Source organism: Myxine glutinosa, chromosome 13 (genome assembly GCF_964187855.1).
Source record: "Myxine glutinosa chromosome 13, kmMyxGlut1.1, whole genome shotgun sequence".
NCBI classification, from domain to species: domain Eukaryota; kingdom Metazoa; phylum Chordata; class Myxini; order Myxiniformes; family Myxinidae; genus Myxine; species Myxine glutinosa.
The window spans coordinates 92,559,828-92,585,326 of NC_136273.1; the positions used below are offsets into that span (position 1 = coordinate 92,559,828).

A 25,499-nucleotide genomic window follows, 5' to 3' on the forward strand; every position below is an offset into this window, starting at 1 on the left:
TGCGCTATAGTTTATGGGGTTGATGGCAGTGAAAACTAGCCCGGGTGGGTTAGGATATATCGTGTGTAGGGATCTAGCGAAGATGACATTAGGTAACGTTAAGTTTAGATAGTGACTGATACCTGTAGTGGGGACGCAGGTAGATTAGTATGGATGATAATGACGTGGGAGCGCAATAGTTTAAAGGGACGACTGGGAAGCGCAAGTATCAGAAGGGAGTAGTTAGCTGAGATGATGCCGTGTGTGTGAGGATTGAACAGGTGTGATTGCACAGGTGTGCAACTGAACAGGTGAATGGAGCAGTGTATGAGTGAGTGATGATGATCTGTATTGTGATGACCAAATGGTCCAGGAAGAAAGGAGGGTGCAGGTGGCACCAGGTGTGAGGGCACAGGTGTGCAACAACAGGTGTATGTGGCTGTGTGGAATAAATGCTAGTGTGGAATAAATGGAGTATTGAAATGGATGGTCGTGGAGTGAGTATGGTGGAAATTGTGGAGTGGAGTGGATGGTGCGAAGGTGTGAATGGGGGAAGAGTGGACCCCCATCACGGATACCCGGGGCGGGTAGTGTAAGTGTTAGGTAGAGGGTACAGGTAAATTGTGGTTGGATATTGGCATCTGTGGTGCAGGTGAAAGAATGGTCTTTGGATGGGTGCATTAGTGTTGTGGAAATGGCTGGGCGTGTAGCCTGTTAGTGTGTGTAGTTGGTTGGGCGCTCCACCACTGTGAGGATGTCGGCCAGATGAGGCCGCAGGTGGGCTCTGGGAGCCGGTAGTAGTTGTTGTGGATGGGGCCCGAGGATCCGGAGGACGGACCCGGGTAGCCCAGTGCCAGAGGGCACCGAGTGGGGTAACAGAGCCAGGAGAGGGCCTTCCCCAGTTAGATAGGTTAGGGTGAGGAGCTAGGTAAGCTCGGGTGGCAACTACAGTGGTGGAGGTGTGCAGGTGGGTAGACCTGCTGGGAGAGCTACACGTCGCAGCCCAGAAATTGTGCGAGAGCACCGGGAGATGAATCGGGGGAGTGAGACCCCAAATTGAGAAGCAGCACAGTTTGGTCAATGGGAATTGGATTTTAGAACCCATAGTGTAAGTTGGCCAATGGATTGGCAGGGAGAGACCCCGGGTAGTGTAAAGTGTGTTAATGTCATTTAGGAAGTAGTTAGGATGAAGTCTCCTCGCACCATCTGCATCCACTCACCTGAGGTGACAGGTACTCCGCACCATGCCATGTTTTGATTATTTTTTATGATGCAAATGTTTTGGATTGTGAGACGCATCATGACGTGGGTGTGACATTGTGCGTAATTCCATCTCTCCCTCCTTATGAGGATTGATGACGAATTGGGTGATGGCAAATTTTGAAGTCGGGGGATTGCGGAGACGAATTTGGTATAGGGGAAATATGGGGAAGACGTGACAGTAGTGACGAATTGGTAATGTGTAGATTTTGTACATATGGGGTAAGGGCAAGGGTAGTGTAGGTGACAGGGGGGTGACGTACGGTAGGGACGAGCTTTCTCACTTCGCCCTCCGTACGCATTTCGCCTTGCATTGCCTTTATTGATGTGTACCCTTGTGACCTTACCCCTCGCTCAATTGTCTTCCCCCCTTTTGTCTCCCACTTGAGGACCTGTGCGCCATTGGGTGCCGAGGGGAGCGTGCGTGAGGTGGCCATTGTGCGCACGAGATTCCCAGAACCAGCATGCATTGCGTTGATGTACCACTTTATGGACCGCTGTTCTGCGGCCAAGTACCACTTGATGGACCCCAGGTTCTGGGGCAGGGCACCTCTGTTGGAGACCGGCCATAGTGGCCAGGGAATCTTGCTTGCGGACCTCGATAAGGTGGCACCTATGCCAAACAGGTGGACCACCCTTAGTTGGCCCCTGAGGCCCTAAATAAAAACGAACACAAGTTGTGCTTTTTATATTTCCAAGTAGGCCGCATGAAGCCAGAAGACGTCGGGAAGAACATCGGCCCAGCAGAGCAAGAGAAGACCACCACCAGTTGTTTTGTTGTTTATTATGAACAGTGGTGCTTTTGGGGCTTTTTGGTGCTTGGTGGTGCTTTTGGTGCTTTTGGGTGCTTTGGTGGTATTGGTGCTGGTGCATCGATGAAATGCGTGCTGTCTCCTCCCTCCCAACAGGAATTTCTTTTTCTTGTTCCCTAAAAAAAAAAAAAAAAAACACAGGTCCTGGGTTGCGTTGTAAATAAGAAATAACGTCATTGTAAATAATGCTCCCCACCGTAAATGTATAGTTTGAGAATAATTCCATAATTCGGTTAGCTGTGGGCTTGAGTCTGTTAGACAGGGTGCAATGCAATAGGGGGACATACTTATTTGTGTTTTAAGATTGTCACACTCAGGGTCAGGTTAAAAGTAGAGGGAATTACACCTACGTGTCACACTAAGTTAAAGTTTTGTAGGCCCGAGCCCGGGCCTGAAGAAAGGAGGGTGCAGTGTAACGGTTTTGAGAAGTGGGTAACGAATTTGAGAAGTGTAACGGTTTTTGAGAAGTGTAACAATTTTGAAGGAAGTGTAACGAATGTGAAAAGTATGGTTTTGTTATGTGTAACACCCTCGTAATGTAAATAATGGTCGCAGCCGTCCTCCTAGTTAATTCCATGAAACTTACACACAGGCCACGATATATCTTTTTAAATAGTGTATTTCCTTATTCTATGTAGGCTAAATATGTGTTTCCCACTAGATTGACTTTGCATTGTATCAAACAAAATAAGCGTAGGCCCTTTCAATTTCCCCAAACATCTCCGCTTTCCAAAGTTCCTTTCAAAAGGGGTGCGAGTGGTGTTCAATCCCGCAAGCCGCCATTGCCCATGTGCTAATCTCGGAGAAGAAAGGCGTGTCTCCACCTCGTCATAGAGGGGAGGAGTGAGCCAACACCACTTGGCCAACCAGCACCGCGGCTAGCGACCCGGTAGGCGTGACCTCGCAGCCGGCGGCTTGATTCCGCCCCGAGTGATAAAAGCGACTGTAAGGGACTGCTTCACCAGATGACCTGGGAGATGAGATGGGAGCTGAGCGAAGAGGTGACATACGAAAGGAGCGGTGAGATGCGAGACGCTCCAAGCCAAAGAGGAGAGGTACTCGGAAAGGAAACCAGCTTTGGAGAGACGCGCTGAAAGGAGGGAGACGGCTCCACCAGAAGGAGAGGAGCAGGTGTGCCCGAGCCAGCGCGTGACGTCTACAGCATCGGCAGCGGATACGCGACGAAGGGTTTTCCTGCCAAAAACCGCGAGGAATTGAGAGCTGCTGCCTCCGACCCTGCCTCCCTCTCCAGCAATCCACCTCAAGCCCTACCTGCCTGCAATATCCCCCGTGTAAGTGTGAACGTCGTCTGTCCTACTCGTTGTCTTGGGGTTAAGTTAAATGAATAGTATAAGCTAACGATGCACTGTGTGACTGCTTCTTCCATCCATTGCTGTAAATAATTTTGGTCGCTCTTTCTTTTTGCTTGTGTGTGTATAATAAATCTGTTCTTCCTCCGTACACTGTCTTCTTCTCTTTTCCTTCTCTTTCGGTCGCTTTAGAGGTTTCCCGATTGAATATCTGTGGGGCGATCTGGTCAACGTCGGGTGGAATCGGGTTCTAATCGGGGAGTAACTGTTCGGACGCGGTAATACCAACCGCTCGGTAAAATAACATCTAAACCGCGTCTGCAACAATATATATATATATATATATATATATATATATATATATGTATATATATATATATATATATATATATATATATATATATATATATATATATATATATATATATATATATAAAGTCATGTGAAAAAGTAAGTACACGCCATGTAAAGTTTTGACTTTTTCAACATATTTCAACATGCAGCTATTTGATCTTCATTTCAACAATATTGATAGATAAAGGTGATATAATATAACAAATATCATGAAATATTTACACTTTGTAGTCCATTGTATAATTTAAATAAACATAAATGCAAATTTCGCATGTGGAAAAAGTAAGTACACCCCTACATTTATCACTACTTCAAATACCTAAAATTAGAATCAGGTGCACCAGCTCAGGTGCAAATGATGAGAACATCATTAGAGAAGATTTTGGAGGAACCTGTCTTATTTAAACCTCAGACATTTAGTTTGGTTTGCTCTTTGTTGTTGAAGTGTGCGGCGTCACCATGCCTAGATCAAAATAGCTCTCTGAGGCCTTCAGAAAGAAGGTTATAGATGCCTACGAGTCTGGGAAGGGATTTAAAAAGATCTCCAAACGATTTGAACTCAATTATTCGACTGTCCGGAAGATCATCTACAAGTGGAGAAGATTCCAAACAACTGCCAACTTGTTCAGGCCGGGCCGCCCCAGCAAGTTCAGCCTGAGAGCAGACCGCAAGATGCTGAAAGAAGTCTTTAAGAACCCCAGAATGTCATCATGGGACCTACAGGTAGCTCTTGCCACTGTTGATGTCAAAGTGCACGAGGCTACCATTAGAAAGAGGCTGCACAAATTTGATCTACATGGGAGGTGTGCCAGGAGGAAACCTTTGCTGTCCAGAAAGAACATTAGGGCAAGACTAAAGTTTGCCAATGAACACCTAGGCAAAGACCAGCACTTCTGGAACAATGTGCTCTGGACAGATGAGTCAAAGGTCGAGCTATTTGGCCACAGCACCAGAAGACATGTTTGGCGAAAACCAAAGACAGCATTTGACCACAAGAACCTGATACCAACTGTAAAGCATGGTGGTGGAAATATTATGGTTTGGGGCAGCTTTGCTGCATCAGGGCCTGGGCAGCTCACCATCATATAATCCACTATGAATTCTTCATTGTACCAGAGGGTGCTTGAGGATAATGTGAGACCATCTGTCGGAAAGTTGAAGCTCAACCGAAGGTGCACCTTGCAACATGACAAAGACCCTAAACATACCAGTAAATCCACCAAGGAAAGGATGAAAAGAAAGAAATGGAGGGTTCTGGAATGGCCAAGTCAAAGCCCGGTTCTAAATCCCATCGAGATGTTGTGGGGGGATTTGAAACGAGCTGTGCATGCAAGAAACCCCTCAAACATCGCACAGCTGAAAGAATTCTGCATGGAGGAGTGGGCAAAAAATTCTCCCAGTCGATGTCAGAGACTGGTAGACAGTTATAACAAACGCTTACTTGAGGTTGTTTCTGCCAAAGGGGGCAATACCACCTATTAGAGCCAAGGGTGTACTTACTTTTTCCACATGCGAAATTTGCATTTATGTTTATTTAAATTATACAATGGACTACAAAATGTAAATGTTTCATGATATTTGTTATATTATATCACCTTTATCTATCAATATTGTTGAAATGAAGATCAAATAGCTGTATGTTGAAATATGTTGAAAAAGTCAAAACTTTACATGGGGTGTACTTACTTTTTCACGTGACTGTATATCTGTGCAGCGTCTGTCCTGTCCTGTGTTGTCTTGTGTTGTCTGTCACTGAACTACTTTCTCAAACTTTTGCGAAATCGAACCAAACTTCTGGTATGCAAATACCTCTCCCGTCGGTATGTCCGAAGGGTATTTGTCTAGAAAAATTTTCCAATTTGTTTTTTTTGGGGGGGGGAATTTTTTTTTTTCAACTTCAATTGTTTATAAAATGTGATATCACGTATATTACAAATACATTTGTGCAAAATAATTGTTTGAATTATGATTGGTTTAAACCACGACAAAACGGCAACTCGGGTACAGTCAATTATCTTTATATCTACACATCTGGGCAGTGTCTGTGTTGTCACTTAACGACTCCCTCAAACTTTTGTTTCCGTGGTTGTGAAGTGTTTTTAATAACGTTGTGGTGGTTTTGAATCACGTGGTGGTGAGGTATTTTGAATTAAGTGGTGGTGAGGTGTTTTTAAATCACGTGGTGGTGAGGTGTTTTTAAAACATCTTTTAAAACATCTTTTTAAACATGTTTTTAAAACATAAAATCACATGGTGGTGAGGTATTTATAATTACGTGGTGGTGAGGTGTTTTTAATTATGTGGTGCTGAGGTGTTTTGAATTAGTTGGTGATGAGGTGATTTGAATTACGTGGTGGTGAGGTGTTTTAAATGACGTGGTGGTGAGGTGTTTTTAATTTCGTGGCTGTGAAGTGATTTTATTACGTGTTTTATGGCTGTGAGGTGTTTTTAATTTCGTGGTGGTGAGGTGTTTTTATTACGTGTTTTATGGCTGTGAGGTGTTTTTAATTTTGTGGTGGTGAGGTGTTTTTATTACGTGTTTTATGGCTGTGAGGTGTTTTTATTACGTGTTTTATGGCTGTGAGGTGTTTTTATTACGTGTTTTATGGCTGTGAGGTGTTTTTATTACGTGTTTTATGGCTGTGAGGTGTTTTTATTACGTGTTTTATGGCTGTGAGGTGTTTTTATTTCGTGTTTTATGGCTGTGGGGTGTTTTTAATTTTGTGGTGGTGTTTTTTTATTGCATGTTTTATGGCTGTGAGGTGTTTTTAATTTCGTGGTGGTGAGGTGCTTTTATTACATGTTGTATGGCTGTGAGGTGTTTTTAATTTCGTGGTGGTGTTTTTTTATTGCATGTTTTATGGCTGTGAGGTGTTTTTAATTTCGTGGTGGTGAGGTGCTTTTATTACATGTTTTATGGCTGTGAGGTGTTTTTATTTCGTGTTTTATGGCTGTGAGGTGTTTTTAATTTTGTGGTGGTGTTTTTTATTGCATGTTTTATGGCTGTGAGGTGTTTTTAATTTTGTGGTGGTGTTTTTTATTGCATGTTTTATGGCTGTGAGGTGTTTTTAATTTCGTGGTGGTGAGGTGCTTTTATTACATGTTTTATGGCTGTGAGGTGTTTTTATTTTCGTGGTGGTGTTTTTTTATTGCATGTTTTATGGCTGTGAGGTGTTTTTATTTTCGTGGTGGTGTTTTTTTATTGCATGTTTTATGGCTGTGAGGTGTTTTTATTTTCGTGGTGGTGTTTTTTTATTGCATGTTTTATGGCTGTGAGGTGTTTTTATTTTCGTGGTGGTGTTTTTTTATTGCATGTTTTATGGCTGTGAGGTGTTTTTAATTTCGTGGTGGTGAGGTGCTTTTATTACATGTTTTATGGCTGTGAGGTGTTTTTATTTTCGTGGTGGTGTTTTTTTATTGCATGTTTTATGGCTGTGAGGTGTTTTTATTTTCGTGGTGGTGTTTTTTTATTACATGTTTTATGGCTGTGAAGTGTTTTCAATTTCGTGGTGTGACGTGTTTTTATTGCGTGTTTTATGGCTGTGAGGTGTTATTAATTTCGTGGTGGTGAGGTGTTATTAATTTCGTGGTGGTGAGGTGTTTTTAATTTTGTGGTGGTGAGGTGTTTTCATTCCGTGTTTTATGGCTGTGAGGTGTTTTCATTACGTGTTTTATGGCTGTGAGGTGTTTTAAATTACTTGGTGGTGAGGTGTTTTAAATTACTTGGTGGTGAGATGTTTTAAATTACTTGGTGGTGAGGTGTTTTAATTACTTGGTGGTGAGATGTTTTAAATTACTTGGTGGTGAGATGTTTTAAATTACTTGGTGGTGAGATGTTTTAAATTACTTGGTGGTGAGGTGTTTTAAATTACTTGGTGGTGAAATGTTTTAAATTACTTGGTGGTGAGGTGTTTTAAATTACTTGGTGGTGAGGTGTTTTAATTACTTGGTGGTGAGATGTTTTAAATTACTTGGTGGTGAGATGTTTTAAATTACTTGGTGGTGAGGTGTTTTAATTACTTGGTGGTGAGATGTTTTAAATTACTTGGTGGTGAGATGTTTTAAATTACTTGGTGGTGAGGTGTTTTAAATTACTTGGTGGTGAGATGTTTTAAATTACTTGGTGGTGAGATGTTTTAAATTACTTGGTGGTGAGATGTTTTAAATTACTTGGTGGTGAGGTGTTTTAATTACTTGGTGGTGAGATGTTTTAAATTACTTGGTGGTGAGGTGTTTTAAATTACTTGGTGGTGAGATGTTTTAAATTACTTGGTGGTGAGATGTTTTAAATTACTTGGTGGTGAGATGTTTTAAATTACTTGGTGGTGAGGTGTTTTGAATTACTTGGTGGTGAGGTGTTTTAATTACTTGGTGGTGAGATGTTTTAAATTACTTGGTGGTGAGGTGTTTTAAATTACTTGGTGGTGAGATGTTTTAAATTACTTGGTGGTGAGATGTTTTAAATTACTTGGTGGTGAGATGTTTTAAATTACTTGGTGGTGAGGTGTTTTAAATTACTTGGTGGTGAGATGTTTTAAATTACTTGGTGGTGAGATGTTTTAAATTACTTGGTGGTGAGGTGTTTTAAATTACTTGGTGGTGAGGTGTTTTAAATTACTTGGTGGTGAGATGTTTTAAATTACTTGGTGGTGAGGTGTTTTAAATTACTTGGTGGTGAGATGTTTTAAATTACTTGGTGGTGAGGTGTTTTAAATTACTTGGTGGTGAGGTGTTTTAAATTACTTGGTGGTGAGGTGTTTTAAATTACTTGGTGGTGAGGTGTTTTAAATTACTTGGTGGTGAGGTGTTTTAAATTACGTGGTGATGAGGTGTTTTAAATTACTTGGTGGTGAGGTGTTTTAAATTACTTGGTGGTGAGATGTTTTAAATTACTTGGTGGTGAGGTGTTTTAAATTACGTGGTGATGAGGTGTTTTAAATTACGTGGTGATGAGGTGTTTTAAATTACTTGGTGGTGAGATGTTTTAAATTACGTGGTGATGAGGTGTTTTAAATTACGTGGTGATGAGGTGTTTTAAATTACTTGGTGGTGAGGTGTTTTAAATTACTTGGTGGTGAGGTGTTTTAAATTACGTGGTGATGAGGTGTAATTGTCCCAAATTTCCAGTCTGCACCTACCCCTCCCCTATGTATGTGCAGAGGGGTTCTTTCTTGAAAAAAAAACATTCAACCTAAATCTTCAACCTAAATTGCCTATAAAAATGTAATATCACAAACACAACAAATACATTTGTGCAAAGTAATTGTTTGTATTATGATTGGTGTAAATCATGACAACACAGCAACTCAGGTACAGTCATTAGCCTCAGCTAAAATAAGCCCGTTCCTCAGTAAAGACGCTTGGTGAGGCGAGCGCAGCGAGCCGAGCCAAGCTAGTATATGTGTATATGTGTATATATATATGTATATATATATATATATATATATATATATATATATATATATATATATATATATATATATATATATATATATAAAATTTATTTATTTATTTATTTTTTATATATTTTTTTGTATACAAGATCGAGGCTCGTGAAAGAGCGAACATTAATCACACAGAAAGACAAACAGACACATAAAACAAATAACATCGGGAGCGGTAGACAAGATGGGGAGAGAGGGGGAAGGACACAAACACAACATTTGAGAGCAGGGACCGAGAGACATGGAGACATCGAGAGATCTGTGGGAGGGAGAGGGCTTTGGGGGGGAGGCATGTGAAGGGGGGGGGGGGGGGGTGGGAGAGGTATAAACATATGGACACTGCCAGGATTTCCAGGAAAGAAGTTGGAATTTCAAACAAGGTGGATCTGGGGTGAATTAGTGGGGGTAGAAAGGATCAAGGTTTTGGATGGGGGAAGATAAGAGATGGTGGTGAACAGCTGTTTTAAAGACCTGGAGGAGGAGAGGGATTGAAGGGAGTGTGGGAGTTTGTTCCAGAGGCGGGAGAAAAGAGGAATGAAAGAGTGATGGTGAGCAGAGAGCCGAGATTTAGGGCAGTTTAACCATCAGAGGGTTGCTGGCAGATCTTGTGCGACCTGTAGGAATATTTGGGGGACAGAGCACAGAGAGAGCTGGGGGAGCAAGGCCGGAGAGGAGTCGGTAGAAGACAGAAAGACCACCTACCTGCCTGCGGTGAGTGAGTGAAAGGCCCTCAGAGATAGCTTCATCGCGGGAGATTCCAATGATTTTGAAAGCTTTGGATTCAACAGCGTGAAGCCGAGCCAGGTGTGAGGCAGGAGCACCAGCCCATAGGGGAGAACAGTATTCCATTGAGCTGCGGATGAAAGCCTTGTATGTGGTGAGGAGCTCAGGTGTGCCGAGGAAGGACTTCACACGACGGAGGATGCCCAGTCGGCGACTGGCTTTGGAGGCCAGCTTGGAAATGTGGTTTTCCCAAGAAAGATCATGGCAGATAGTGAGACCCAAAAGCTTGAGCGACAGAACTTCTTGGAGAGGATTGTTGAGAAAGTAGATGGGAGGGTTGTCCAGTCGATCTTTTCGGAGAGACATAGTAAGAGAGTGAGATTTGTCAGGATTGAAAGACATGTTCCACTTGTTTGACCAGTCTGTGATTTTGTCCAGGTCTTCAGAGAGTGAGGAGGCTGCAGACTGCCGATCTGAGGGAAGAGGAATGGAGCGGCAGAGAGTGGAGTCATCAGCAAAGAGATAGAGAGGATTTTCCAGAGAGTCGGAGAGATCATTGATAAAGACCAGAAAAAGCACAGGGCCCAGCACACTTCCTTGGGGAACTCCAGCCTGAACAGGAAGGGGAGATGAGAGAAATCCATTCAGGGCCACACGCTGACTACGACCAGAGAGGAAGTCCGCAAGCCATGCATGGAGATTTCCATGGATACCATAGGAGGAGAGTTTGGTGAGCAGAGCTGGGTGCCAGACCGTATCAAAGGCCCGTGACATGTCAAGGGAGACAGCTCTGATTTCCTGTTTGGCATTGAGGACCTCCATCCATTGTTGAGACAGCAGAAGCAGCATGTCCAGAGTAGAGTGACCTGGTCTGAAACCAAATTGATGATCAGAGATCAAGCCATTGGAGAGGAGGAAAGATTTCATATCCGAAGCAATGATGGATTCCATGACTTTGCTGATAATTGGGAGCAGGCTGATTGGTCTGTAGTTGCAAGGATCTGTTTTTGCACCTTTTTTGTGTAAAGCGGTAATGTTAGCTGATTTCCAGGATGCTGGCAGATGACCTTGAGCAAAAGATAGGGTGAAAAGAACAGAGAGAGGGTGAGACAGAGCGGCAGAGCAGGATTTTAGGACCCGTGGGCTGATGCCGTCTGGTCCAGTTGTATATATATATATATATATATATATATATGTATATATATATATATATATATATATATATATATATATATATATATATATATATATATACACACAGACTTGGCATTTAATATGGAATATTTTTTTCTTCTTGACTTGGGTTTACTTTCTTAACTCAGTATATCAATCTGGTGAGTTTCTTTTACACTTTGGTGATTTATTTGTTGAAAGAACCATGTCACTGATTGTCTGTCGCAGCAAGAAGTCAACAACAGGATTATATCACAGGTGGCGTTGCAAAATGTACGGGCAGGTGCATTTGATGATTGGCTTCACAGTCGGGTATACAAGGGTTGTTGCGTTCTGTATTAGTGGAAAACAACTGCTGCACGTCTCCAAAAGTTATTGCCGCTTCCTCTTGAGATGGTCCGTCAACTCGACAATGCTGTTTGTCATGGAGTGGTGGCTTTACAAAATTACGGCATGAAACAGCGTGCTATTGCTCGGTAGTACGGCATCACTCAAGGTCAGGTGTCAAAGATCCTGAAACGAAATGCTCAGAGGGGTGTCCGTACGCCAATACCGAGGCCAGGACGTCCCCGCAGAACCACAAGGAGGGATGATCGCCAGCTGCACCGGTTAGTCCGCAATGGCCGTACCAAGTCAGCTAATCGGCTTAGGGCTGAGTGGCAGCAACTGACAAATGTGCCTGTATCCAGAAGGCTAGTCAACCAATGACTGGTTCAAGCAGGCTATCATGCCAGGCATCCCCTGAGAAAGCCACGCCTGACCAGACAACACCACCAGCGCCGATTGCAGTGGGCCAGAGAGCACAGTCAATGGCAGCCAGGACACTGGAATCACGTGATCTTCAGTGACGAGTCTAGATTTCTGGACAATCGTCAAGATGGTCACGTCCGAGTGCGCAGACAAGTGCATGAAGCCTACAACAAAGATTGTATAGTGCCAAGAGTCCAAGGTGGAGGTGGAGGGGTAACCGTTTGGGCTGCTTTTCATGCAGGGGGCAAAACTGACCTGGTTGTTTCGAATGGAAACCTGAACCAGTTCAAGTAGAGGGCCATTCTGGAAGAAACATTGCTTCCATTTGCTCGTGCAGCCTTTCGAGGAAACTTTGTCTTCCAAGATGACAATGCACGGCCTCATCGTGCTCGCATGATCCAACACTTTCTTGCTGACCGTGGTGTAGAGCATATGGAGTGGCCTGCCATGTCCCTGGATATAAATCTGATCGAGAACTTGTGGGCAGGATTAACGCGTCAAATCGACCACTTGGACCAGCAGCCGACCTCTGTACGTGAATTGCAGCAGGCTATTGTCACTGCATGGCAAGCGATTCCTGTCCAAACCGTGGCTAATCTCGTGAACAGCATGCCTCAACGTGTACGTGCTCTCCTGAATGCTCGTGGGGGTTACACGAAGTACTGAACTGTAATTTTACTGTCTGTAATCCCAGTCGTCATTTAACTTTTGTTTTTGTTAAAAAAAATTTTGGCTAATGTGCAAAATAACGAGATACTTCTGGAAAACGTACAGAAGTTTAACACAGTACTGTCCATGAATTGAGTTCGATATCAGTTTACATCACTTTCAAGGATCAATTTATTTGTTTCGAAATGTCAAATGTGGTTTTTGTTTCTTTTAAAGGCCACATTAACAAAATCTAGAATAATTTCAACATAATTCCAATGAACTTTTGGTTCTAAGACATCTTGAAAAGTAAGTTCACCCCCACAAAAAAAATATTCCATATTAAATGCCAAGTCTGTATATATACATACCACCATATATCTATCACCGGCACCGATCTCGAATAGCGAGATGCGTTTTACCTGACAAAGTTAAATAAAAAACACTAACATCAGTACGAGAATCCCAGCCTCGCTTAAATAAATGCATATATACACTTAGTTATAAAATCGCAAGATATGGTAAATTTTGTTTGATTTTACTCCAGATTTCGACATTATTTAGTCTACAGCATCCAATCCTCATATCCGAATCCAGATTTTGATGATATGCTTTAATTATGTAATGATAATCGATCGAGTTTCCAAGGCAAGGCACGTTTGAGTAGGTCGAAACAAAATGGTGGCTTAAGAAGTCAGCGAGGTGCAGTGGGCTGACCTAGATGGCAGGCCGCCATATTGGTACGCCACCACATCGGGTTTTTTTCTTATGAGCACCTCGTTACTCATCTTCAAAAAGGATGTTATAACACATCCAAACACCCAGTTTTCATCCTTGCAATCTGTTTGAGGTCCAGGTGTATGCATGCAAAGTTTGGGGCTGCAAGGTTTCATGGTTTTGGAGTTAGGGAGGAGACGGACGGATGGACACTGCCTTTTATTATATGTATACATGTGTGTGTATTTCTACATATGTGGAAAGAGATGTTCAAAAATATCTCTCCTTTCCAAAAACAATTCCAGCAGCTTCAGGCATTAACTAACTCACTCCTGGGAAAATGTGCCACATTGGATGGAAATTATGTAGAGGATGATGAACATATATTTACCGAGTTTTAGTGGCATAAGGCCATCGGATGGTAACCTTGGTACCTTCAGGGCTGGGGAAAAAAACATTTTGACGACTAATGACGATGTCGTTGGTAGTTCTTTACACAGCCGGATGTAGTTTTTCTTCTTCTATAACAGACACAATTATTCTCACGTTTTGAAACATAAGCCAGGTGAAGCTTGACCCACGTCATTCACAAATCGGCTGGCCAGGCCTGACGTTCGACGAAGGTTAAGGCAGGAATTTGTAATTTGTTCACGGCCAGCGATAGCTTGCCTACTCTTCTCAAAGGACACCATGAGATCTTTTAATGTCCACCAACTAATTCCGTCAGACGGGTCACGTGGTTTAACGAGCATCCGAGGGGCGGCACACACAATGATGAATCATCCTGCATGTGAAACACCAGGATGGCAGTTAAAAGCTACGTCGGGACTCAAACCCAGGCTAGAGAGCTTAGAGGCGAGCGACCTGGGTGGTACTTTGGCAAATGACATCATACTAAAATACGCCATTTGGTGTCTGTCTGTCTGTGTGATGAATTTTTGATGCCAATACATTCTGTCGTTACTTATCCAATCTCAATCAAACTTGACAGGATGATGAAGGCTTACATAATGAAGTTTGTAGTGCATTCATTTGCCCCCCTCCCCAAGGGGTTTTTCTCCTCCCGAGCGGGTTCTCCCCACCACTGCCGTCAATGGGGTTGCACGTTGAGGTGTATATCAATGTTAAATTAGCTTTATCGTGGCATATTTCCAAAAAAGATTAATCGTGGCATTTTTCCAAAGACGCTATTAAACAACAAAATTAATGATATGACAAAACAATATTAATACTAATAATGTCCCACTTCTCCAAGGCGTTTTTCCTGCAGTGATAACGTGTATAAATAGCTTATAGTTATAATGGCGTTTCTGTGGGAGCAACGGCTTTTCCAGGAAGTAAAAATATTATAAACCACAAACACGTATGCTTAGCTTTTTAAACAGTCGCTAATGCTCTTTATAACACTAAATGAAGAAATTTGGAGGAATCCCGACATGCGTGAAGTAAGGTTTACTTACAGAACTGAGCAAAGATCTACTGTACTCTATATAACCAACAAATGTTGGTTAATAACATGGCCCTTTCTGCCGCTACTGCAGCATTTTTCGAAGCAAACTTTTGAAACTCGCTCCTGCTGTTTGATACGAAACTGAAAGGGAGGAAGCCTGGGTTGTGCTGCTTTACCAAGCAGCTAGCTAGCGCTTGCCAGGCCAGCCATTCTTTAACGGTTTTGAATGGAGTGATTGCTCGAATGTTTGAACCACTTGGCAATCTCTCCACAAGAAACTTGGTAAATGAACACACACCCAATGTTCTTGAGACCCGATCATAGATCGACTGTAATATATCTACCCCAAAGAGGAATGACCCTTCAAGCCCCTCCCGGAGTCTGCGGGTGTACTAGTTTTAAAAAATCATGAAACAGTGTTCCAACAAAATTATTAAGATGATTTCAAAATTATCACATTCATCTTTACCATAACAAAACTTGGTTCTCTATTCATGTGAGAATTTAAAAGTCTTACCGGATCTACAAGCGAGATCAACATCCTTTTCAAAGTCAGACTGCAAGAAGGAAGCAACGTGGTTCATGAAACAACAGTTCCCGCCGAAAAGATTATGCTCAACCTAACCTGGTTATTAGGGTGATCCACAGATATATGTAATATTTAATACTATTAAAAATCCATGCTCCACAAGGCTGACCTTGTTCCTATGTTTATATAGATCATATGAACCAAATATGAGGTCAATTGGAACTTATTTAGAGGTTGCTCAAAAACTGAAATTTTTAGTTTATAGTGTTTTCTTTAGATGGCAGAAACTCGCAACTCTTCCGCAGTTTGGTTGCTGGCAAGTCTGAAAAGGAAATGATATGTGGGGCACTACCAACCAAAGGACACACATTGCAGAAAATGGTGTACCATCACATGCAAGAACACCATACAGTTCGTGAATGTGCCAAACATAGTGTACAAGCTGTGTGTGCGCATACTGGGAGAAAGCACGAATTCCAGTGCAGAGAGTAGATTCCTGTGAGCGCCAACTTTTGAAGTTGTATGATGCCGACAAACTGGAAAATAAAAATAGAACCAAGACATTCGAAAACTATAGAGTGAAGGAGCAGATGTTCAAAGATGATCTTCAATCCCTCTTCGATATCTCACCAAATGATGCGCTTGAGAAAATGATGAATGAAGAAGACAAAGCATTCCTTATCATGGAGAGTGAGGATCCCTCAAGTTCACTTATGGGATCTGTGGACAACACTCTGGCAGTGAAGGAGAACAGAAAGCGTATCAGGCTTGAGAATGAAGATAAAAGAAAGAAGAAACATGCTGCTGAGACTCCAACAGCAATGCAATCTGTTCCATCAACATCGGCTGTGGTTGATGATGATGATGAGTCTGAGATTGAAAGCTCCGATTCAGGGGACAATGAATTCAAACTCCAAAGTCCATCTTCTGCCAAACAGGTGAAAAAGGCTCCCATCCAGGTGATCACTCCAGCTATAGTGGCAACTCTGGACAGAGTAAATCTCTCAGATCGGCGTGCTATGTTTGTGGCCAGTGCTTTTGCACAATCCCTTGGTCATACCATTGAAGACAAGTACAAGCCAACAATAACAAATAATTTGAGTAATTGAAAATAGATAATTATCTATGAATTGATGTATGATGCTAAAAATTCTGTATCTTATTATTCATTAAAGTTTATCAACATTTTGAGCAACCTCTAAATATTGTCCAATCAAGCTCAAATTTTCACCACAAACTACTTTCTTCAATAGGAATAGGGGCAGGCTTGTGGAGAAATGAAAATCCAATCTTCAAATTTTTGGACCACCCTACTGGTTATGGATAACTTACCATGATCTGGACATGGCCGTTCGGAAATGAAGCACTCGAGTCCCCGTTCACCTGGTCGTGGGAACTGCGCAGCCGACATTTCAACGCGTCCTGCACCTTCATTCCATATTAATGTGAACGGTTAATAAATAATGTTACCAGAGACGAACACAAATACAGCAGCAACATAATGATGGAAACAACAAAGGAAACACCTCATTAACAACATCGCATTTATTTGTTTATTTATTTTAATTTGTGCCAGGCTCATGGAGGAAGAAACCACCTGCAGGACATAGACATCAAGTGGAGACATCAGTGCACCTTCACCAGAAGTCTGAGGTGCTAAATACAGCCTGGGCACATTGAAAAAGGTACGGGGAGATTTTACACCTGGACTGCTTCCCGGTGCGTACCCCGGTTTAGAATAGGTGCACCGTATCCCTGCGCATCGTAAGAGGCGACCAAGGGTTGGCGTCAGGAAGGGCATCCGGCCATAAAAACATTGCCTCAAACAGAGAACCATGATTGTCATGCGGCCCACAATGCTAACCCCGCTCTAGCGGGGAAAAATGGCCTTAAAACGATCATTCATTCATTAATTTTTCACTGCTCAAAGGTGGGAATGCCCAACATGCTCACCTGAAGGGATAGACTCATATAAACAAAATCCTACAACTGCAATGGTCCCAATTATTGGGGGGTTGGCTGGGGAAAGTTTTTGGCACAAGTTTTTCACGAACCGGATGGCCAGGCCTGACTTTCGAATGGAACTGATTTGGGCAGTATGCTGGAATTTGATCAGGTTGCTGGTGAAAGACACCATGGGACCTTTAACGTCCAAAAAATAGCGCTAGCAGACGGGACATCCGGCTCAACATCCATTCGAGGGACGACACATTGTGATGCAACTCCCAGTTTGTGAAGCACCAATCCAACAGTTTATAGTCAGGTTGGGATGAGAAAAGAACGAAGACCATCTGACCGTCTTCGAAAAGACCGTATGGACAACCCTCCCATCTACTTTCTGAACAATCCTCTCCAAAAAGTTCTGTCACTCAAGCTTTTGGGTCTCACTATCCGCCATGATCTTTCCTGGGAAAACCACATTTCAAATCTGGCCTCCAAAGCCAGTCGCCGAATGGGCATCCTCCGTCGTGCGAAGTCCTTCCTTGGCACACCTGAGCTCCTCACCGCATACAAGGCTTTCATCCGCAGCTCAATGGAATACTGCTCTCCCCTCTGGGCTGGTGCTCCTGCCTCACACCTAGCTCGTCTTCACGCTGTTGAAACCAAAGCTTTCAGAATCATTGGAATCTCCTGCGATAAAGCCGATTGTGAGGGGCTTTCACTCACTCACCGCAGGCAAGTTGGTGGTCTTTCTGTCTTCTACCGACTCCTCTCTGGCCTAGCCCTCCCCCCCCAAGCCCTCTCTGTGCTCTGTCCCCCAAATATTCCTACAGGTTGCACAAGATCTGCCTGCAACCCTCTTCTGGTTAAACTGCCAAAATCAAGACTCTCTGCTTACCTTCACTCTTTCATTCCTCTTTTCTCCTGTCTCTGGAACAAACTCCCTCACTCTCTTCAATCCCACTCATCCCTCCAGGTCTTTAAAACAGCTGTTCACCACCATCTCTTATCTTCCCCCATCCAAAACCTTGATATTTTCTACCCCTGTTAATTCACCCCAGATCCACTTAACTGAAATACCGACTTCTTTCCTGGAAGTCCTAGCTGAGTCCATGTGTTTTTTTTATCTCCCCCAACCCCCTTCCCACGCCTCCTTCCCCAAGCCCTCTACCTCCCACAGATCTCCTGATGTCCCTGCTCTCAAGTGTTGTACTTGTGTGCTTCCCCCCTCTCTCCATCTTGTCTTCTGCTCCCTTTATTTCGTCTTATGTGTCCGTTTGTTGTTTGTTTTTGTTTTTCATTAATGTTAGCTCTAACACCAGCCTCGATCTTGTATACAAAAAAAATAAATAATAATAATAATAATAAAACGCAGGCGAGACAGTTAAAAAAAAATACAAGTGCTCTTAACTCTACACCATCCTGTCGGGACTGGAACATAAATAAAATATCAACAAGTGCAGATACAAAGTACACTGCCCCCATGCCAAATAAATAAATAACATCCTCCAGTGCGCGGCATTCCTGGGGCGCCCCGACGATACCGCCGTGCAGCTCATAGAGACTGTATTGGGAGGGAGAGGTGTTCAATAATTGATTGATTAATTGCATAATTAAAATCAATAAATAGTAATCATAAAATAATTAATTTATTAATCAATTGGCTAATAGCATACCTCAACCACCACTGTTTCATCCGAATCTGTAACTTAAAAAAAAATAAAAAAATAGAATAATTAATTGAAGAATTAAATAATTAATCGATTAATTGATGAAGCAACAAATCAAAAATACCCTTTACAGCCAAATCACTTGGTCATTGTCATGTCCAAAAATCAGCTTCCTACCTCAAAAGGTTTTGAGATATTGCCCAGATCAGAAAGGAAATAAATAAGTACTTAATTAATCGATAATAATCAATTAATTAATTGATTGATTAATAAAAAAAACAAAAATATTGTTTTTGCCAAAGCACGTGCGCGCTATTGTACCGAAATTTCAGCTTTGTAGCTCAAAGGATCGTGGAGATATCGCCCGGACAAACAAACAAATGAAAAATCACTCAGAGAGCAACATTTGGCAAAAGAGAACAAAGTAGAACGGCACTCAGTAGAGCATCCCTTTTCACCTCAAAACTAATTGGTGGTTGAATTCAGTGACCTGATATGCAAATCATCTTCAAAGTTTAAGTTAATCGGATGAAAATTGAGGATTTTAGAAATTGGAAATGGTTGTTGACCTTTGGCCTATGCTGACCTTATGACCTATGTTGATCTCACAAATAGTTGGTGGTTGAATTCAGTTAGCTGATATGAAAATCCTATTCAAATTTCAAGTTAATCGGGTGAAAATTGAGGATTTTATAAATTAGAAAAAAGTGCTTGACCTTTGGCTTACCTTTTGACCTCAAAAATAAATAGTACTCTGTCAGACCACCAACTCTACCGTTTATTGAAGTTTTGTGAAGATCGGTTTAAAATTGTAAACTGAAGGCAAGCATTGTGACGCCTTCGATGCCCAGTGATAACGTCATGCAGCGCCTGGCGATGGAATAGGAAAGGACCGGTGTACAAAAATCACTTCAATAAATGTTAATGGTAAATGTAAATACAAGTATAAAAAAAAAAGTATTTCAAAAAAGCATCATAGGGTACTGACGGTTATTTCCCCATGGCTTCTGAGAAGTTTTTTTTTTTAAAACAAATTTGTTGAATTTGAGGGTTGGGGCAAAACCCCCTTTCACCACCTTAAACACTGGTACCATTGTTGCATAATTAGTGGATCTGAATGGGGAGCACAACCCTATGACACCTTACTGTCCTGATGCATTGTATGTACCAAATTCAGTCCGTATCTCTCAGTCACATGTTTTAGTAAAAATTATGGATTCGGGCAGGGGCCATGTCCTGCTTTTCCAGAGGTAAAGTAATGAGGAGTACAAATTAAGGTTAGAGCATGGTCTCAATGCCTCGTGACGAGTTTGGTATGGGTCTGTCTGGCGGTGTCAGAGAAAAATATATTTGAATGAAATAATATTTGGTGCAAACCACCCCCACTCCCTCCCCCCTTTATAAGGGGCACATCTGGATGGGGAGCACAACCCTATGAGAACTTGCTGTCCACATGCATCATACCAAATTTGGTCCATTTCAGTCAGGTAGTTTGTGAGAAGATGTTTTAGTCAAATGTTAACGGATGTACGTATGTACGTATTATGTACGGACCGGATGGACTGCCAAACACCGGTACCATCTCTATGACGTTATTTCAGAAAAATAACATAATTATTACAACTCAAAGGTTTCATTGTTGTTTGTGCCTTCAACACCTTTTATTTAACTTTAAACCTTTATTTATAAAATTTACGATGCAAACACATTTCCATCGTCAGGTCCTGGAAGGCCACATTGGAGTCTGTTTCCTGAGCCTCAAGGTATTTCGTCATGCTGCAAATCTGATTACACAAGAAAATTTAACAAAACAGGTAAAATAATTCAATGCAATGCATTGGGATTTACAGGATTAAAGGGTTAGCTTGAGTGTAATGGTGGTTTAGAAATGCAATGTTTAAATAATGACAATTAGCCTTTCCTATCGGAGTCATCCAGACACCAAAACCACAGCCCAAGCCATTTTCCTCCTGACCGTCAAGTGGCCATGTGTGATCGCATCTCTCAAGGTCCTCCCACTGCACAGAGCTACTGCTTTCACGCAAAGTCGAGGCTTGTGCCTCGCTTCAAAAAGTAAATAAATAATAAAGGCCGTGTTAATTCACCAGCGGAATGGCTTCCCTGCCGCTTACCTGCCTGCCTTACTGCATACCTGCCGCTTACCTGTCGTTTTATCGCAGTTCTCATAAAAAACGATTCTGTAAAAAAACAAAAGTACTGCAATACGACTCATGAATATAAAATATGAGTGTAACGGGGAGTTAACAAAATACTGTCGCGCAACTCCGGTTAACACCAGAGTCGCGGATGGCCTAAACGGTCTTATTCGGAGGAAACTATCCAAACACGGATTTGGCTGTGTGTCGCGCGGGAGGAAGAAGGAAAATGGAGGCTGCAGCAAAAGCTTACCTTCAGCGCACCGACGTAGCTCCGGTCCTGTAAGGGGATTAACTCAAGCGGGCACAGGTTTAACAGGAGATGCAAAATAATACAAGGGTTTATTACAAATAAAAGCAAGGACAGGAAAATATGCGCCGATAATAAAATAAGGTAACTAAATTGGGATCCCACACACCGACTTCAGAAACAAGAACAAAGGAATGGATTAACAAAAGAAACACGTTCGTTATGTGCGTCTGTGGTGTGTGAGCTTATCTGTCTCTTGTCGTCTTGTCTTTGGCTGCCGTCCAACACAGCTCCGTTAGGCCCCGATGCACCCACGAGGCCTCGCTCCAAGCTCCACAAGCGCCGATCGCCCGCACACGAGGTAGGCCCCGTTCCAAGCTCCGATCCTCTTGCCGCCCACGAGGTCCGTGCACCAGGCACCACGCGTCCAACGCAGGCCAGCGAGCTCCACACAAGGTCGACCCTCAACTCGAGCACGAACACAGAACGATGAAGAACGGCAAAGGGGGGGACGAGAGCGCAAGTCTACTGCCAGAAGCAACTGCTCTGAACCAACTGCCTCACAACTGCTCTGAACCAACTCAGGCTCGCGTTCGGCGCTCGCTGATCTCTTTTTCCCATCTCGACCAACTGCCGCACAGCTCACTCTGTCCCAACTCACTCACTCCATGAAAAGTCCTGCCGCCCCTCATATCACTCCGCGGCCGTGACGTCAGCCTTGGCGCGCCACCCAATCAGTCGCCTCCACCGAATCACAGGCCTGTGGTGTCGTCATAGCACGGGGCACTCGGGGTGGATAGGCCTGTCGGAGGTGTAAATGGCGGCAGCCATGCGGCGGTGTCCTGGCCTGGTTTCCTTTTGCTGGTTCTCTTTCACAGTCATGTCAGGGAGGGGCGTTATTTAGTGTTGCGCTAAGGACCTGTCGGAATGTCTATGTGGTTGCGGTGCCAAAAGGGACAAAGGTTTGGCTAACCAGGTGAGGACACACAGGGGCTGGTCGGCCGTACTCTTTAATCCCTAACTCTACTTATCACTCGAACCTCCTGGTAGATTCACAAGTATACATCTTAACCCGACAAACACCTACACATGAAGAACTTATTACAGGTAGTTTTCCTTACCGTGACACACGAAGCATGTTACCTATTCAGATCTATCTGCTCTACATATCACGACCCCGCCAGACATAACACAGTCTCCCCCCCCCACACCCCACCCGGAACTGTAGCTCCTGCAAGGTTCACTGCAGGCGCTGCCATCTCAGTCTTAATGCTTACAGTCACACACTTAATTAACTTATGAAATAAATCAGGAGGGCTGTGGGAAGTGAGTCGGACTACTTACATACACTTCCTTAACAAGCTAAACCCCTTAACAATCATGCAATCATGTATTTACATTTTCTTCTTTGTTCCTGCGGAGGGAGGAAACAACAACACACAAAAAATCTAACTTAACCACAAACCTTCGCCTTATTCAAAAATTCAAAACTTCCAAAACTGTATAACATTTGTACATACCCCGGTCTACAGACAGCATCCCCCGGTGGATGCCACAAGACGCAACCTTACCTGTGGGCCGTGTGGGGCCATCCCCAATGCGCCCCTAAATTTCCGTGGGCCCTGTCCATGTGTTACAGGTGAGTGACATGGCTCGGTGGATTTCGCCCACATTCATGCAACACAAACCCCTTATCAACTCATACACATTCCAAAACTCATCACTACACAAAAATCGTTTCAAGCACTATTCAATACACCCCCCCTGCAGGACCATGGCATTGATGTCATATACATGTGTGGATTGTGTGCATTCCTCAACTAGGCAGCAGGGAGGTACCACACAAAAAGATGGTGGGGCGCTTCAGGCTGTGGTGCCCGCAGTCCCAAAAACAAGTCAACCGACTTACAAGTCCATTACCCCCCCCCCCCCCCTTTACCTCTTGGCCCATGGCAGCCCAACAGCCCCTTTCCGCCATTACCTCGCCGGTGAGGGTCTCCACACACACCAGGCTCCGTTGCCTCCTGCTGCCGCGCAGCTCCACGGGTCGCCGGGGGTCTCCTTTACCCCAGGGCGCCCAACCAGACCCTCCACCGACGAGCTCCAATTTCCAGATACCACTGGCTGCCAGGGGTATTTGCCGCAAAGCGGGGCCGCAGGCATCGCTCCTCAGAGCTTGATCCGTACCTGCGGACACACACACCTTCCCCACCCCAAAACACCCTTCCTCCCCTGCTGCCATTCAATTCTCACACAACTCAGCACAATTCCAAAGATGGTGTAAAAGATGTTACAAGGCTTGCCATGGCCTGCTGCATGTGAAATTCCCCAGTTCACATTTACCATTACACATTTCCAAAAGCACAATAATCACCACTCATTGTCTCCAATAATCATCACTCATCCATTTCCTCCAACCTCACAACCACATAAAAACACATAACCACAACACTAACACAAACACCACCCACAAGACTATGTGGCACACATTCCATATCCCCCTCACCGGCCATGTCATCGCTCTCACCCGCCTCCCAACTCCAAATTGCATGTCCCCAAAATTTCCAAAAGCAAGTCCTGAAGCCTGGGACAGTACACCTCAAAACACTCACCTCAAGTGCAGGTAGTTGCAGGTTGGTCAGGTCCAAGAATGCCATCCACCACACCTAATTTCCCCCACACCCTTCCAATCCACCCATGAGGCTCCCGACCCATGTTGGAGCTCAATCTATCCCCATGAACTATCTGTGGAAGGGTATGCGGCCCATCTGAATTTTGAACACCACATCAGTCACCTGCCGAAGCACCACCCCGGGGCCCTTCCAAGGTGAGGTGAGTTTTGGGCACACCCCCTTCCTTCTCCGGGGCCAGTAGAGCCAAACAAGGTCTCCGGGGAGGAACCAAGGTGTGTGTGCCCGAGCGTCATACCGCGTTCATATGTGAAGAAGCCAAGCCAATTTGCTTCCTCGCAAACTCATGAGCCTTTTCCATGCTCGCTCTCAAATTGATTGCAAAGCTTTCCACAGATGCTTCACCCGGTTCCTCCGGTGATGGTCCCATCAACAAATCTGTGGGGACTCGCAGCTCCCTAACGAACATCAACAGGGCGGGGGTGCACCGAGTGGTCTCATGCTGTGCGGTCCGGTAAGCCATCAGTATAAAGGGGAGGTGCTCGTCCCAATCCTGCTGGCTTTCAGATGTAAAGAGGGCCAATTGTGTCAACAACGTCCGGTTGAACCTCTCTACCATCCCATCCGATTGAGGCCGAAGAGGGGTCGTCCTGGTCGTATGAATTTGGAGGAGCTCGCACACCGACCGCAGGAGGGCGGATTCAAAGTTCCGGCCCTGGTCGGTGCGTAGCTCCCTTGGAACGCCAAATCGGGAGAAGAATCCCTCAACCAAAACTTGAGCTACCAGCCGGGCTTCCTGGTTGGGCAATGGGTAGGTTTCTGGCCACTTGGTGAAGTAGTCCATTGCCACCATAATGTTCCGGTTCCCTCGGTGGGTGGCTGGCAGGGGCCCCACCACATATACGGCCACCCGCTCAAGTGGTGCTCCTACATTGTATACCTGGAGGGGGGCTTGCGCGCACGTGGGGGTCCCTTCTTACTGTGGCAGAGGTCGCAGGATCTCACCCAATTTTGAATGTCCTTGCCTGAATTCACCCAGTAGAACTTCTGCCGCAACTTGGACAAAGTTTTGGCCACGCCCAAATGTCCCATTGTCCTAGTCCCATGCACGTGCCCCATAACCACTTCCTTCAATTTGTTTGGTACAATTATCAACCAGGAAGCTACATCGCCCACTGGTGTTACCCACTTCCTGAACAAATAGCCATCCTTCAACCCCAACATCTGCCAATGTGCCCAATAGGCCTTTACCTGGGCCCCGTGTGGAGCAATCTCCTTCCAAGAAGGTCTTTTGTCCTCCTTTAGCCAATGAAAAAGGGGCCCCAAAACAGGATCCTCCCTTTGACTCTCTCGCCAATTCACATCGCCCAATTCAGGTGGGGGTTGTGGCAAAGTTCGCCTGGTCACTCTCGCTGCATATAGGCATGCATCAATTTGATCCTGCCCAATCGGATCCTTGGCTTCCTGTCTATCACAAAATTTGCACTGTGTCTTCCAACAGGGGCGCCGAGAGAGAGCGTCTGCATTGGCATGTGCTTTGCCGGGCCGATGTTGCACAGTGAAATTATACTGTTGCAGCCTCTCAAGCCACCTTGCAATTTGTCCCTCTGGCTCTTTGAACCAAAGAAGCCATTGCAAAGAGGCATGATTCACTCGGATCACAAACTCCCTCCCATAAAGGTAAGGGTGAAAGTGTCCAACTG

The 25,499-nt window shown here is 44.0% G+C and overlaps 1 protein-coding gene across 1 annotated transcript in view; it reads right to left on the bottom strand.

Annotated features, from left to right (window-relative positions):
• The window catches only part of LOC137438406 (adhesion G protein-coupled receptor B3-like), a 413,438-nt gene that overhangs the window by 25,858 nt on the left and 362,081 nt on the right, over positions 1-25,499 (bottom strand). Inside the window, 2 exon segments of the mRNA XM_078767712.1 lie at positions 15,138-15,177; positions 16,482-16,577. Coding sequence (XP_078623838.1) covers positions 15,138-15,177; positions 16,482-16,577 — 136 coding nt within the window.